The 16,973-nt window shown below is 39.5% G+C and overlaps 1 protein-coding gene across 4 annotated transcripts in view; it reads right to left on the reverse strand.

Moving 5' to 3' along the window:
- ARHGAP15 (Rho GTPase activating protein 15) overlaps positions 1–16,973 on the reverse strand; it is a 710,746-nt gene that overhangs the window by 13,443 nt on the left and 680,330 nt on the right. The window contains exons 14-15 of one of the 4 annotated variants that reach the window (XR_010322327.1): positions 11,302–12,040; positions 5,974–11,217 (exon numbers count right to left, since the gene is read on the reverse strand). The exons of 2 other annotated variants lie outside the window; for them this stretch is intronic. Coding sequence is in view for 1 of the 2 variants with exons in the window: in XM_064287251.1 (XP_064143321.1) it covers positions 11,914–12,040 (127 nt within the window). In the remaining variant the exon portion in view is untranslated. Of the gene's footprint in view, positions 1–5,973; positions 12,041–16,973 lie in introns of those variants that run through there. One more of the 4 variants, XM_064287251.1, reaches the window with a different exon arrangement.

The following is a 16,973-nucleotide window of genomic DNA, read 5'->3' on the forward strand; positions in this document are numbered from 1 at the left end:
TAATCACCTGGTTCTCATCCAGGAGCCCTGGTGGCACAGTGGTTAAGTACTCAGCTGCTAACCAAAAAGTCAGGGGTTTGAATCCACCAGCCACTCCACAGGAGAAAGACACCGCAATTTTCTTCCATAAAGATTATAGCTTTGGAAACCCTATGGGGCTGTTCTACGCTGTCCTATAGGGTCTCTGTGTGTTGGAATCAACTCAATGACAACGGGAATTCACTCCAAGGACATATCTACATCGATGAGAAGGGTGTTCAGATGGGGGGGGGAATCAAATTATTACATATTACCTTTTTCTCTAAATTCATGCAGTTTTTTCAATTTCTGAAAGCATTTATTTCTCATTGTGAGTGGAACTTCAATATTGGTAAAATGACTGAATTTCAGCGATGGTTTCCCTTAGGTGTTTTCTCTTAGGCTTTAAAACATTTTTCACCATCTACACGTGAACATCTCAGCAGTAAAAGAAGTTTTAATTTTTGTTTTCTGAGCTCTGCTGATATACCAATAACCACTGATAATTTCAACATCCTGGGAAGACACTGTCTTGGAATTAGGGGAGAAAGGCTAGGAAATACATTGCATGTTGGGAGTATTTTTAGAAAGAAGACAATTTTTAAGATTGTCATTATTCTCTACCTGAACTCATTGAATAAGGCAGTTAAAAACCCAGTATGTGCTAGGCATATTTTATACACAATGTTGAGTATGGCACATGGATCAGCATTAATTAAGCCCAGCAGAATTATGAACCAGATTACACGATATTAGTGGAAAATATAGAACTTAAATATTTGCATTGTAATGTTAGATAAAACTAAAAGGGATACTATCAATATATAAAGTGTTCATTTTATTTTCCTTTTCATATAGGTAAGGAGAACTGCCATTTCACTTCCCATTAAGGGCATCTATATAATATCTTCAGCAGTTTCCTTGAAAATTGGGTCTTTGCTTAAAAAGTCCCAGAATCGCTGAAAGAGAATCAGGTGCAATTTGGGTATCATCATTCAGTCCTCCACACTTAATTTTACTTTCTGAGGAAAAATAAAATTTAGAGGCTTTCTATGGTTACTTGTCTTTGAGGGAGACAGCGGAAACGGGAGAGCATCGAGGGGAAGGTGCCAAGCACAGAGACACTCTCAGAAAAGGAGGTGTGCCGGGGTGATATTCAGTCTGGAGAAAAGGGTAGTTAGGAAGACAGGTTGACTGAATACAAATATTTAAAAAGCCAGAAATGGAAGAAAAGTAAAATTTCTTCTTATAAATCCAGTTACTGGAACTTTCCCAGAAATCGATTTCACCTCCTTCTGAAGAATTAAACCCAAAAAACCGAAAACCAAACCACTTGTGGGGGTGCTGATTCAGACTCATAGTGACCCTATAAGACAGAGTAGAACTGCCCATAGAGTTTCCGAGGAGCTGCTGGTGGATTCAAACTGCAGACCTTTTGGTTAGCAACTGAGCTCTTTAACCACTGTGCCACGAGGGCTCCTCTGAAGAATTAGTGCTGTGAAAATAGAAGTGGCTGCTTCAAAAGAGTAATGAATTCATACTTATTACAGAAAATTTAAGAAACGTAGGCAAGTCAAAATAAGAAAAAAAAAACATGGTCTTAGGGAACATCTGGCTTAACTGGTATAACATCGTTTATAAAGGAAATGTTCTACATCCTACTTTGGTGAGTTAGGGTCTTAAAAATCTGGGAGCAGCCATCTGAGATACTCCACTGGTCTCAACCCTTTGGGAGAAAGGAAGAATGAAGAAAACAAAACATAGAAGGGAAAGATTTGTCCAAAGGACTGACAGACCACATCTACCACAGTCTCCACCAGACTGAGTCCAGTACAGCTAGATGGTGTCTGGCTACCACAACTGACTGCTCCGGTAGGGATCACAAACAGAGCTAGAGAAAAATGTATAACAAAATTCTTACTCAAAAACAAAGACCAGACTTGCTGGCCTGACGGAGATTGGAGAAACCCTAAGAGTATGGCCACCAGACATCTTTTCAGCTCAGTAATGAAGTCACTCCTAAGGTTCACCCTTCAGCCAAAGATTGGACAAGCCCATAAAACAAAATGAGACTAAAGGGGCACAGCAGCTCAGAGGCAAGGACTAGAAGTCAGGAGGGAACAGGAAAGCTGGTAATAGGGAACCCAAGGTTGAGAAGGGAGAGTGTTGACATGTTATGGAGTTGTTAACCAGTGTCCCCCCGCCCCCCCAAAAAGTTCACTAACTGTTTGATGAGAAACTAGTTTGTTCTGTAAACCTTCATTTAAAGTACAATTAAAAAATAAGAAAAAAAATCCCTAATAATTTCCATTTAGATATTACCATTATTGATGCTTGATATTACATATATATACATACAAACACACACGGAGTCATCATGAATTGAAATCTATATGGCAACTGGTGAGTGGTGGTGATATACATACTAGAAAAGTACTGGGTACACCTATCAAGGCTATTAAATAGTCTACATATAAAAAGGCCAGGAGTTCCCATCATGAGAAGCGTTCAGGCAGGAGCTTCCCATACTGGATGGCAGGCTGAATGATATTGGAAGTGTGGTTTGGGTTCCCAGATTAATGATGAAAGAACGAACGTTCTTGGATAGTAAAAGAATGATTTGAGAAGAGGTGGGTTTTTTTTGGGGGGGGGTAATATGTAGTAACTGTTTCTTCCCTATATTTCCCTAGACTTCCCTTTCCCCAAGGTTTGGTCAGCAGCATTTACGGCCTCGGTGGAGGAGTGATATAGCAGCAAAGCAGAAAAAGTTCTTTTGATTCTTATAAGCCAGAACATTTGGATTGCAAAGGACTGTGCCTTTGAGTTTCAAAAGCCTAAGCGTCAAAGGACTCAGAGCTGCAGCATCAGTAGGTTGTAAGGAGGAAGAGCCAGGGCTGCTGCCAGACTAGAGACAAATTGTTTAGACTCATGGCAGGAGCGTCAGAGAGAAGAAAGCTGAGACTTATATGTGGCCTAGTCTGGAGCCCTTCCTGTCCCTCCTTCCCTGGGCAGACTTCTGCATAGGCTGTTTGAAGGTTTGAGGAATCTGAGATCAGATGGACCCATATTCTTCTCCTTGGGTAAAGCTTAGGGAGATGACAAGATTCCAGAGTTCCCCATGTCCAGTACATCAGGAATAGTTGAGGAGAAACTGCTGCATGATGTGTGTACTTAAAACGGGCATCATGGAGCTTCACCAAGTTTTGCATGAATGGTGATTGAGACCCAAACCTGGGATTGGAAGTTGGGCATGATGATTGAAAACCAGAAGGTAATGAGGACCAGCCTGAAGAGGTGACAAAAGCCAGACACTTTCTAGCCTGCTTATCTGCCTACCATAGAATATAAAAGTCTTAAGCACAAGGACTTTATCTGTTTTTGTTTAATGCTGTATCCTTAGACCAAGATTAGAGCTAGGCTCACAATACTAGGTGCTCAATAAATATTTATTGAAATACTATATAAATGTATGTTCTTCTTCTCTCCCTTTTCCCAAACGCTTAGGCCATACATAGTCCTCCAGAACTAGAAACAACCCAGGAAAAACTCTGGAAGAGAGTCTGGATTGACTAAATTTAAGGCATTTGGAAGAACGGGGCTTTGAAAGAGAAATTTGTTTCAATTACAGCACAGTATTTACGTTTTTCTCACCTTGAGTTTCATACCTAATCCTAGACTCCTAGAAGATGAAGGCGGCACGGAAGAGAGTTAGTATCTCTTGAGGGCCTGTTAAGGGCCTACAATTGTGCTGGGTGCCTTTCCTTCTCATACACTATTTGATAATATTTCTAACATGTACTCAGTTTGAACAAAACTGGCAAGAGGATCTCAGAGTACAGTGTAATGCTTATCTGGGTTAGATTATGGATGGTTTGAAGTTAAAGACAATGATACCATTTTCCACAGCCATCTAAAATCTGACCATCAAATTCTAATTTAGGTAAAATGCCAGTGTATCTACAGAATGCTAAATGTATCTACAGAAATGCAAACCCTTTCAAAATGTATGCAATGATTTGCTCTAAGATAGACAACTATTTATTTTGATTTTACACATATAAATTTATAATCTGTACTGCGCCAGTTTCTGCATATGTCCTTGTAAATATGGATGCCAGGCTAACTCATGATTCTATTGTCCAGCACATACATCTGTGATCGCCTGCCACAGTATTTTTTACAACCAGAATGAAATGTCTTTTGCTAGGGACCACTATTAAGCACTATATTAGCCTTTACACAAGAGTTTCCTAGTCTCCGGTTTCCTAAGGGGCCATTCCTACATTAATCAATTTGATAATGATGGTGACTGCTTTGGACCCAGAGATGGGCCACCCAGATCCCCTATCAGGGCAAAACTGCCTGCCTAGCTTCAGGAATGTGGTAATATATGGCCTCCAGTTGTTTTCTTCTTCAGGGTATACCTCAGCTGCAGAGAACAACCTTGCCTGAGGTAAATGTCCTTCCTGGAGAAACCCACATCCAATGACTGATCCAGCTTCTCTGAGGGACAGCTTTGACAGGCCACATATACTCCAGAACTCTTTGTGGGGTTGGCTGAACCTTTGTTGGGTTTACATAATTCATGGTAGTTGATTCTTCATCTTTCTACAAAAGGGCCCATAGCCATTTACTTAGGTAACTGGACATTGGAGAAAGGGGGATGCCTAAACAGTTCAAGGACTATTTGACACAGGGTCTGAGGTGACACTGCTACCCAGAGATCTGAAGTGTCATCATGTTTCCTTTGCACCTCCCCTTGGTTAGAGCGATGGCATAGAGGACCAAGTGAAATGGAGTCTTGACCAACATCTGGATTATAAATGGGTCCAGTGGATCCATGGAATACCCAGTGGTCATTTCCCTAGTCCTCAAATGTACGATTGGAATTGGCATACTTGGTAATTGGTGCAACCCTCACAATGGGTCCTTGATGTGTGAGGTAAAGGCTATCATGTTGGGAAGGCCAAGTGGAAGACAAGTACACCTTCATTTCCCAGGACAGTTGGAGGAAAGCAGTGCCACCCTTAAGGATTTAAAGCAGTGGTTCTCCACTGGAGCCATATTTCCATAGCAGGTTAAACTCAGCCTTCTACAGTAGCCATGAGCACTGGGGCACTAGAGAAGTTCCAATAGAAAGAGAACTATTTTGTGAAAGAGGAACCCTGAAATCTAGTCCTGAATCTAGACCTTACCAGCTCTGTATTCATGAACCAATCCCTTCCACTTTGAATTTAGCATCAGCAAAACGGGGATAAAACCAGCTGGGATATCTGTAGAGTGCTTTATGTATTCCAAAGCTTGTTCTGACCATTCTGGGGCAGAGATACTCAATCTTGGCTGCATGTTAAAATCACCTGTGGAATCTTTAAAATCATATCAATGTCTGTGACACACCCAGAGAGAATCTGTTTCAGTTGAACTGTGGTGAAGCCGGGGTAAGTTTTAAGCTCTCTGAATGTGATTCTATTGTGCTGCCTTGTAGAGGCCCACTGCTCTAGATTAAAGCTGCAATCTGGAATCTCAGAATCTTGAGGTCTCATTCTCCATGTAGTGGCCATTAGGTCTTAGACAGGCCTCACCAGTCCTCTGAGCCTCAGATTCCTCATCTAGAAAGTGAGGTTAATGATAAAAGTGATGTCAGGTTTGTTTTGAAGATTAAATTAAAAAAAAAAAATGTGAACATACTTTGCAAACTACAGAAACGTTAGCTTTTATTATACATTATTATATTGGCTTCTGTCAATTGTTATTTTATAAATGAGAAAAGGGAAGGTCAGAGAGATTAGGATTCACTGATTTTCTACCCTGGCTGCAGCCCTGGTGGCACTGTGGTTAAGAGCTCAACTGCTAACCAAAAGGTTGGCAGTTCGAATCCACCAGCCACTCCTTAGAAACCCTATGGGGCAGTTCTACTCTGTCCTATAGGGTCACCATGAGTTGGAATTGACTTGATGGCAACGGGTTTGGTTTTTTTTTTTTTTGTCTAGACCTTTTTAAAAAGGAAAGAGATCACACAGATTCTGATTTGGTAGCCCAGGGTTAAAGCCCAGGATTCTTAATGTCTAAAATGTTTCACAGGTGAGCCTGGTGTGTGGCCAAGGTTGAGGAATTCTTTGTTAACTGATCCATCCAAAGTCACAGTCTGACTTTCTGACGTAGTGTCAGAGAGCTGACACTCCAGTCTGGAACATTCCATGCCTCTCTAGAGTTTATCCACACGGTCCATGCATTTTCATTCTTGTACATACTTCTTGTAGTCATATATGTTAATCATAAAATATAATAATAGAGATAAAAGGGATTTTGATTGAAAATCATTATATAAACATGATGTGCTGTGATTATTAAATATTTAAGTCATGGCCTCTGTCCCTTAGAAGTACGCCAGATGAATTCTGTGCTTTTAGTGAGTAAAAATTTTTTTTTTTTTAGTGAGTAAGGGGGTAAAATTCTGTAGGTAGTGTAAGATATATTTAAGATTATGTGAACCAAGCATAAATTAAATGATGTGACCCCAAGGCTGAAAGAATGTAAGCAAGCACAAAATGAAACATTTAAGTGAAATCTAAATAGAGCAATGTACTCTTACCGCATCTCAAACACCCCGACTTAATTTGGCGTCAGGAAGGAAGAGGACAGGATAGACAGAAGGATAGCTAGAGAAACGAAGATCATTTTAGTGTGATCGTGACCAGGCCGTTCATATTTCTTATATAGCCTGGAAACAATTCCATACTTATTGGAAGACGTGACCTTTAAATGTTCCTCACTTGCAAAAAGACAAATATTCTAGATGCTGGCTGTTAGCTTGTGGAGTCATCTGTCCTGCCTGCTCTTCAATTGGAAGCTACTGCAGGCGGAAGGCAAACTGCTTGAGGAAATGTGTTACTTATTCTTTACATTTGCAGACTTTAGGGTAAGCTGTCGTTGACAGCTCCCTGATTTCCTTAATATAGCAAATCTTTAATCAGTCTAGCTACGTTCAAATGTGATTTTTACAGTGAGTTGACCTGAGTTGAGTACTTGAGTTGAAATGTGTATTTTTTTTCCCCCCTCGAAAGCTGACTTGTAGGGGGGAAAAAAAATCAGATATTCTATGATAAACTTTGCCTTAGTGACAAGATGTTTTGGAGGAAATCATCCAAGCTTGAAATAAAATCTTTATTGAAAGTAATTCTACATTCATGCCAGTCAGATACATTGTCGGATTAGACCAGATATCCCAGGGGAAAACTACGGTATATGCACTAGGCACAGTTGATTATTTGGGCCTCCTGTCAGTTCTTAACTTCCTGACAATGGCTGAAGCATTCACGGCCACTCCAACTCTGTTTTCATCTTTATTTTGAGAGAAAGTTAATACACTTTACCTTAACTATGCCAAATGTACTGGAAAATAAACCGGTAATAAGATAGATCCCCGCCTACCAAGTGATATCTGTGTGTAGAGAACATTTAACTGTGCATATTAAGGAAACAAATACAAGCAGCAAATGACTGAAAGATATTGTGATTATTTTTCTGCTTGAACTTCTCAATTTTCTTGGCACAGCCTCCTTTGTGCTGCCTTAAAACCAACATGTATACATAATCATGGGGCCGACTAAATGGCTTTCATTGCAAATTTCCTTCAAATGCAAGGGCTGCCTCTTTTGCTTATTGGAGTAATTCAGTTATCAGTGTTATTTGGTGTCAACAAGAAAGACAGAGGTGTGCCAGGTGACATTTGGTGCCACTTCAAGAATCCACAATGGCTTAGGGTGTCACTTTTGAAAAAGTAATAGAATTGCTTTTTGGACATAATTAACCCTGTAACCGAAGAAGAGAGGAAAAAGGTCTAATTTCAAATTTGGAATTATATTCTGATTCATTGTAAAGACCGCGCAGTGTGTGGTTTTGGAGGAAAGGGAAAGATACCACCCCCAAAAGATGCTTGACAATAACCATGTGCATTTAAAAATTCAGAACTGAATTTTACAGTTCTCATCTTTTGATTGCACATTCTAGAATTCACTGCTCTCGTGTCACCAAAGAAAGAAAGCAAGAGGGTGAGGTAGTCCTCAACTCAAGTTTAAGGTCAGAAATGATAGTTAAGCATCATGTTGCAGAAAATCACAACACATTCCCCTAGATAAAGAAACACCAAGGTGGAAAAAAATACCTGTTCTAAGAAGCAGATTTCCTACCCTAGAAATATGTTGGTTAAAAAAGATAAGGACTGTCTTTCAATAGGTGAATAGATGAACAGTGGTATATCCATACAATGGAATATTATTCAGCAATAAAAAGAAATGAGCTATTAAGCCGTGAAAATAAATGAATGAATGTAAATACATATTGCTAAATGAAAGAAAGGAAACCCTGGTGGCATGGTGGTTAAGTGCTACGGCTGCTAACCAAAGTGTCAGCAGTTCAAATCCGCCAGGTGCTCCTTGGAAACTCTACGGGGCAGTTCTACTCTGTCCTATAGGGTCGCTATGAGTCAGAATCGACTCCATGGCACTGGGGTTGGTTTGGTTAAATGAAAGAAGCCAATCTTAGAAGGCTGTATACTGTATGATCCCAATTATATGACATTCTGGAAAAGGCAAAATTATAGAGACAGTGAAAAGATCAGTGGTTGTTGGGGGTCAGGGCAGAGGGGAGGAATGAATAGGTGACAAAATGAGATTTTCAGGTTGGTGAAACTTCTGTATGATACTGAAATGATACATATATGACATTATGTATTAGCCAAAAACCCAGAGAACTGTACAACACACAGAGTGAACACTAATGTAGATTATGAACTTTAGTAATAATCCAGTCAATCAGTTGCCATTGAGTCAAGTCCAACTCATGGCATCCCCATTTGTGTTAGAGTAGAACTGTGCTCCTGTCTTAGTAATCTAGTGCCGCGATAACAGGAACAGCACCAGTGGATGGCTTTAACTAATAGAAATTTACTCTCTCACAGTTTAGGAGACTAGGAGCCTGAATTGAGGGTGCCAGCTCCAGGGTATGGCTTTCTCTCTCTGTCAGCTTTAGGGGATGGTGCTTGTCATCAATCTTCCCCTGGTCTAGGAGCTTCTCAGTGCAGGGATCCTGGGTCCAAAGGATGTGCTCCATTCCTGGCTCTTCTTGCTTTGTAGTAATGATGTCCCCCTGTCTCTGTGCTTGCTTCTTTCCTTTATATCTTCAGATTGACTCAAGATACAACCTAATCCTGTAGATTGTGTCCTCCCTCATTAAAATAACTACCTCTAATCCTGCCTCATTAACATCATAGAGGTTAGGATTTATAACACGTAGGATAATTACATCAGATCACAAAATGGAGGGCAACCACACAATACTGGGAATCATGGCCTAGCCAAGTTGACGCACGTTTTGGGGGGACACAATTCAATCTATAACAGCTCCACAGGGTTTTCAATTTCTGAGTTTTCAGAAGTAGATCACCAGGCCTTTCTTCTGAGGTGCCTCTGGATGGGCTCAAACCTTGAACCTTTGGTTAGCAGCCAAGACCCAGGGGCTCCTTAATTGATATTGATATAAGGTATTAATACTGTTTCAACAATTTTAACAAATGTACCATACTATTGCAAGATGTTAATAATAGGGAAAATTGAGTGTGTGTAAGGGGGGAAGAGGTATATGAGAATTATCTGTGCTTTCTACTCAGTTTTTCTGTAAACCTAAAATCACTCTAAAAAATAGTCTATTTTAATTGAAAAATATGTTTAAAAAATAGTGAAAACAGACTGCATCTATTCAAGTCTCTTTCCCTGCTTACCTATCCTTATGGCTACCCCCATTTGAATTGCTTTGCACTTATATTACTATCATTCTTATTTTCACATCTATGTCAATTACCATATGCAAAGCCATATTTAAGCTAATCTCTACTAGAAAGCCTTTAAGAATCTTATTCTGATCACTTCGTTATTTGCTTTCTTGGCATTTAAACATTCAGATTGTATTACATTGTTGTTGACATGTTTTATTTTTATCTCTAAGTTATTTCATGCACATATGTTTTATCTCCTTCAATTAAATTGCAAAATCTTTGCATTTAGGTGGTATGTTACCTTCCGCTTTCCTCTGATTTTCATTTGCAGTGGAAAGTTTAGACATTCCATGCCTTCTTGTTATTACAAATAGTTTTTGCTTTATGGGTGGCTGGTAGGTTAAGTTTTTCTTTGTCTGGCCACCTTTTGGCTCCAGGAGAAAGATAGCTGGATTGAACAGAAATTAGGTACTCCCAAATATTTTTTCTATCTACAGTAAACACAAAACTGTCCACAGACATTCTTCTTAGTTGTTTTTTAAGTCCAGAAGGGGCAGCAAAAGTGTTGAGTCCTTTTCTATGTCATTCCTCCCTCCCTTTTCCTTTCTCTTTTCTTCTTGTTTTAATCTTTGAAAAAAAAATTATAGAGGATGACTGGGGAATACAATTTGGTAATATAACAATATAATGTAACATTTGGGAGGTGTTTTCTTTCATTCTTTTTTTGGGGGGAAGAGAGAATTCAGTAAGTGCAAAATATCATCCTTGGATGCTCTACTTTCAAAGGGTTTATGAGTTAGTGTGAAATTACTTTAGGTTAAAACAATGCAGGAGTTACGGAGTTTATGTTGCAAAGTCTTGGTTCTTTACAGGTAATGCCCACAGCATCCAAATGAGAAATAATTTTCTTCACTGACCTATAGGATTGAGTGGAGATCTATGAGGCCAACAGACCCAGATATTCCTTAGGAACGTGGAGAAACAGGTGATTCAATAAGGATGGGCTAGATTCATTAGTGTACACCAGTTTTCATTATTGGACAGAAAGATGCAATTGTTCAAGGAAATCAAAAGCTCGGTTTTCTCTCCTGGCTCTGCTATTTACTACCTGTAGAACTTTGGGCGGAGTCCCTGGATCCTACAAACAGTTGACGTGCTCAGCCGCTAATCCAAACGTTAGAGGTTTGGGTCCAGCAGAGGCATCTTGGAAGAAAGGCCTGGCAACCTACTTATGGAGCACAGTTCTACCCTGACATACATGGGATTACCATGAATTGAAGTGGACTTGACAGCAACTGGTTTGGACTTTGGGCATTGACTTAGCCGTCTTCAGCTTCACTTTCCTCACCTGTAAAATCAGACAGTTGGGCTGGAGGATTTCTTGTTTCCTTGTGTCCTAAATCCTACTGTTTAACAATTTTAAACACCTTTTTCTTTCTTACTTAATAAGTAAATTCTGAAACATAAGGGATTTGTATTAATTTCTAGCATACATATGTAAGCCTAAACACCTTTTTCTTTCTTACTTAATAAGTAAATTCTGAAACATAAGGGATTTGTATTAATTTCTAGCATACATATGTAAGCCTAAATATATATTTATATATACTTTATATATTATCTATAGGAGAGAGGGTCCCTAGGTAGTACAAATGATTAATGTGCTCGGCTGCTAACCAAAAGGTTGGAGGTTTGGGGGTCCACCAGAGATGCCTTGGAAGAAAGGCCTGGTGATCTCCTTCTGAAAAAATCAATGAAAACCGTATGGAGCACAGTTCTACTCTGACATACATGGGGTTGCCGCAAGTTGGAACTGACTTAATGGCAACTAGTTTTTTATACACACACACACACTTTCATTATAAGATATACATTTATTTATTAAAATAAAAAACGAAGCAGAAAGTCAGCAACTGGAGATTTCTGAGGAAATAGGCAGGTGCCTTGTAGTCTCTTGGAAGCATCAGGGTACGTCTGTATTTTGTGTCTTAGTTTTCATACATGTATGAAAGGATGGTGGTGACATACCAGGAGATGTGCTCTAGCAGAGACAACACACAGGCTTGCTTGGCCTGGCTGATGGTTGTTCCTTATTTGTGGAGAAGGACCCTGAAGTTGAAGCCTCAGCCGGAAAGAGCGACATGATTACTCAATAATGTCTTCATGGGCTTGGGAATGCAGAACGGGGGCACTTGTGCCAGGAACGTGCCATTCAATGGAAAGGTAAATTCCAAAGGCAACCAGATACATCTACAGAAGTAACAAGGTATTCCCGCATGAGAAGGAAGTTGGAAAATTGAGACTGGGGGAGGGAGGCGATTGAAGCAAGTTGCCCTTTAGTAAGCGAAGAGAGAAAGGAAAACATTTTGTGTATAGCTGGACTAAGGTGCCAAAGTACATAAATAGTGGATTTAGGAACAGATTAGAATTAATTTAGAGATATAACTACTTGAGGCAGGTTTAAAAATATATGCCAAAAGGATTTGTCTTAGTGATTCTTTTATATCAGCACATAGAGACCTACAATATTCCATAATACATATATTTTAAAAACTAGCTCCCAGTGGATGTAATTCTCCCTCCATGTTTTGTTGCCTTTACAATCATCAAAGATCATGTCTTTCTGTGGTTGTATATACATATCAAAGAGAGAGTCGTAGAAAGGAGAACTATAGTCTCCCAATGGTTAAAAGATCTACTAATATCAGTGGTTAAAGTGATAATTTTATTACAATAGTGACAACAGAGAGTGGGAATACATACAGCAAAGCAGCTGAATAGAAGAGGGTCAATGGATTCTATTTATTTTGTATTTATACATTTGTGATTGTGCATGGCGCCTCATGGAAATGCCTTATCTACAAAGATTACTAATATGACAACATTCCTGATTTATACAACCCCAGTTAGGTTAAACAGTTTGATTCATTTAAAGTGGGTCAGAAAACCTCTTGTTGATTCTGTATTCTTGCTTTGCAGTGAACACAAACTCATGCTCGATATTACTTATGGCGCTTTTCTTTATGGATGAAGTGCTTAGCAGCCAAGTAGCGGTAGTCACCAGCTGATGACCATAAGGAAAGCAAACACTGTCAGTAGAATAACATCCTTAGCGAAGTGTTTATGTTGGCTACATATACAATACATAACTGTTCCTAACTAATGATACAAAGCTGGCCTCCCCAACTTTCTCTCTTTGTATTATTTTTTGCCACCCATGTGTTGAGCTAGATTTTCTCAGGACCTAAAACCCACCCTAAAAGTTAAGTTCTGCTTCTTTGCAAACTGGATTTATTCTTTCTAGCTTCCAAGTGAATATCATACATCAAATAACTGTGAGTTAGCTATAAATACAATTGTGGTGATATGACTGTTAATGCAGTTTCCAGAGGTGCCGAATTTATGAGTATCTTAAATAATGAAATTGATTTGGATAATTTGGCATTTTTTTATACTGTCCTTTTTAATCATCTTAAAAAAAATATATTCTATCTAAATCCATCAGTTCATTATATTCACAATAAAAATTTACACCCCCACAGGCAGGAAAAACATCGAAACCTCTCCACTAAGAACCTTATTTTCCTTCTTCTTCTTGTTCCAACTTTCCTTGTTTTAAATTTTTTCTAACCTACCATCTGGAATTTTCTCCTCAGCTGGCTGAAATAATGTTTGACTGGCATCCTCCTGACCAGATATGCCCTTGATATGCTCAACACCAAGCTGAAGGATCTGGCAAACTTTTTTTTTTTTTTTTTATTTTTCATTGTACTTTAGATGAAGGTTTACAGAGCAAACTAGTTTCTCATTAAACAATTAATACATATATTGTTTTGTGACATTGGTTGCCAACCCCACGACATGTCAACACTCTCCCTTCTCTACCTTGGGTTCCCCATTACCAGCTTTCCTGTCTGCTCCTGCCTTCTAGTCTTCGCCGTTGGGCTGGTGTGCCCCTTTAGTCTCGCTTGCTTTACGGGCCTGTCTAATCTTTGGCTGAAGGGTGGACCTCAGGAGTGACTTCATTACTGAGTTAAAAAATGAGTCCAGGGGCCATACTCTCAGGGTTTCTCCACTCTCTGTCAGAGCAGTAAGTCCAGCCTTTTTTTTTAGAATCTGGTAAACTTCTGGGCCAAAGAAAGCAAGGTATTGTTACATTAGGAGTGAGGTGGAGGCCTGAGAGATCAGACAGAAGTTAGTACAGCCCAAAACATGAAACTAGGGGCATGGGGAGGCTCCAAGAAATAGTCAAGACTGAGCAACGCACAAGTCGCTAAGCAACAATAGTTGGTAAGACATAAAAATGTCCATGGCCAGGTGATGAGCAGTATTTGCAAGAACAACATGGTGACTATGAGCCAATATCTCACTGTCAGCAGGAACTTCTCTATTCATACTGAGAAGGCAGACCTCCCCACCAAAAGGTCTCTGTCTCTACTTTTCTATACCTCGCAGGTTCTCTGGAGGCCGCCTCCTACCTGATAAAGGAGCTAATATTTATTCAGTCCCTGCCTTCTGCCACTCAAGTACATTATCACATTTTTACTGACAACATTATATAGCGACTATTACTGACAACAATGATACGTACTATTATTATTCCCATTTGAAAGATGGGAAACTTGAGGCTTAGTGAGGTTGCCCAGTGTCACACAATAAATAGTGGTGACAAAATTTAAACCATGTCATCTGGGTCCAGAATCTGAGCTTTTCTTATACTGCCTCTCATCTGTCCTTCACAAACCCCGTTTGGTTTCTCTCTTTGCTATTTTTTTCCCTCAGTCGTGGGTCTCTTTAGTTCCCAATCTGATATCTCTTGTCTCTATACCCAGAGCTGTGAGCCAGCCTGTCCCCTCCTTCCTCCAATCCCAACTCACTTAACCCCAGCCTGGGTCACAGCCCCAGGCCCCTTGCTTTCCTGGCAGGAGAATAAAGACAGCTGGCAGTGAGAAAAGTCTGTGAAGGAGAATATGAGCACAGTCGTGGTTATGGCTTTGCCGTCTGAGAACTCCCTCTGTCAGGGAACTGTGTTGCCTTCCCACACTTGCTACATGGACAGATGTTTTCAATTATTATCACTGACAAGCCTCTGGGCCAGGTTCCTTTCTGATTGGCTGTCACTGGACTCAGAGGGGAATAAAGGAAACTGAGGCTAGGACACAAAACACCTCAGTCATCACTTTATTCATGTTTCTCCAAAGCAACTGGTTGAGTTGGACAGTTCACCCAGAATTGGAATCCTTTTGTAAACACAGACTCAATTTCCTTTTAAATCTTTCTTTCATTATGGTTTCAATTTTTTCTGCCCATAGTTCTTCTGACATTATACGAGAGTAAGACATTTGTCATTTCTTTACCAGTTCTTTCCTTTTGTTGTTCTTCCAAAGTTTTGGGTACGTGGCACAATACAGTGGGAGTTGTGATTTACAGAAATTTAACTTGATATTGCTAGACTTGGCATTGCACTCCTCTGCAGAAATGACCTGGGTCTTATATGAAAATACTGACATTATCCAATGTTTCCATCTATGGTAACCTGGGAAATATGTAGCCCTAAGGTAGAAGCTATTTCTTGTCTAAGTATTGTGTCCATCCACAGGGTTTGGTGGGAGCCATTTGCTACAACTCTCTTGCATTATTAGGATGTTGTCTACCTTCCTAGCTAATTGTTGTGTCTGCCATAATTGCCCTGATTCCCTTTCTTTACTATCTCTAGCGTGTTGAAGGAGATCCAATGGCCAACGGATCCTGAGGAAAATCTGAGGGAAGCACTGGCATGGTAGATAACAGAAAACAACATAGACATGACTTTCAGAAGCCACCCTGATAAGCCTCTCTATCTGTAAGTACCCTCTCCTTCACTGGGGTCAATTATATTCAGTACCACTCAGCCTCCAACTTCCCATTATTTTTCCCTTTCTGTGTCTATAAATTAGAAGGCAAAATCAGATCATCAGGTGGATTAAAGCTTTCTAAGTTCATTTTCATTCCCCATTCTTCATGTCATTTATCTGGTTAGGAAAAAACAAAAACAAAACTCAAGATGTTCTAGCGTTTCTTCATGTTAGTTTTAAGTTCTTTTGATGTCCTTTTGTTTTATTAGTTTTTATTTGTTTTATTAGTTTTATGTTCTTTTGATGTCTTTGGTTTTTGTGTGGTCCATTTTGCCCAAGTTTCCAAGCTGCCTTGTTTCTGCTGCCATTTTAGAACAATAGCAGCAGACATATAAGTCGCCAAATGTATTTGGCAAAACAGACAAAATTCATAGACTTGGGACATCCCAGTTAATTGGCCTAATAACATGTTTAGTGCTTCTGTTCTACCTTCTAATTCACTGCATAGTGCCTGGGGTCTTAAAAGCTTGCAAGCAGCCATTCAGTGCACAACAATTGGTCTCTATTCACTCAAAGCAACACAGGAAGGACAGTCAGAACAGTAGGAAGATGTGGAATGTATGGCTAATTGCCTCCAAGAACAACCGTCTCCTTTGCCATGAGACCAGTACTGAATGGTGCCAGTTTACCATTACCATTTTGATTAAAAGTTCCATGGAAGAATCTTGATCAAAAGGGGGGGAAATACAGAACACACTTTCAAATTCTCATGGATTCTAGACTTTTTGGAGCCATGGAAGGTGGATGAACCCCTAAAACTACTGCCCTGAAATAATCTTTAAATATTAAACAAAAAATATCCCATGAAGTCATCTTAAAACCAAGCGATAGTTTAGCTTAACTAGTACAAAAGGTCTGCCTTGAGGGTTATGATCTTTTAAGAACTATCTATGTGGTATCAAACTGACAAGAGCAACTAGAAAGATGAGACAGGAACCTTCAGGAGCAGTGAGTTTATGTTAATGAGGGAGGAACAACTCAGAAAAGGAGGGTGAGAATGGTTGCACAATTCAAAGACTATAATCGGTGTCACTAAGTGGTACACGTAAAAACTATTTAATTGGTGAATTTTTGTGTGTGTGTGTGTATATTCTCAATAGCAACAACAAAATAAATAACATTTAGAAAAAAAAAAATCCATACACTTAATTCTTGAAGGTCTGAGTCTCCATTGTAATTTCTGAAAAATGTCTCCTTGACTTTCAAACTAAACTCTATTTTAAGCCCAAAGGTAAAATATTATAGGATGTTAATCCATCCTTTTCTATAAAGGCACATGAGGGTTAAAA

The sequence above is a fragment of the Loxodonta africana genome, chromosome 6, assembly GCF_030014295.1.
Source record: "Loxodonta africana isolate mLoxAfr1 chromosome 6, mLoxAfr1.hap2, whole genome shotgun sequence".
NCBI lineage: Eukaryota > Metazoa > Chordata > Mammalia > Proboscidea > Elephantidae > Loxodonta > Loxodonta africana.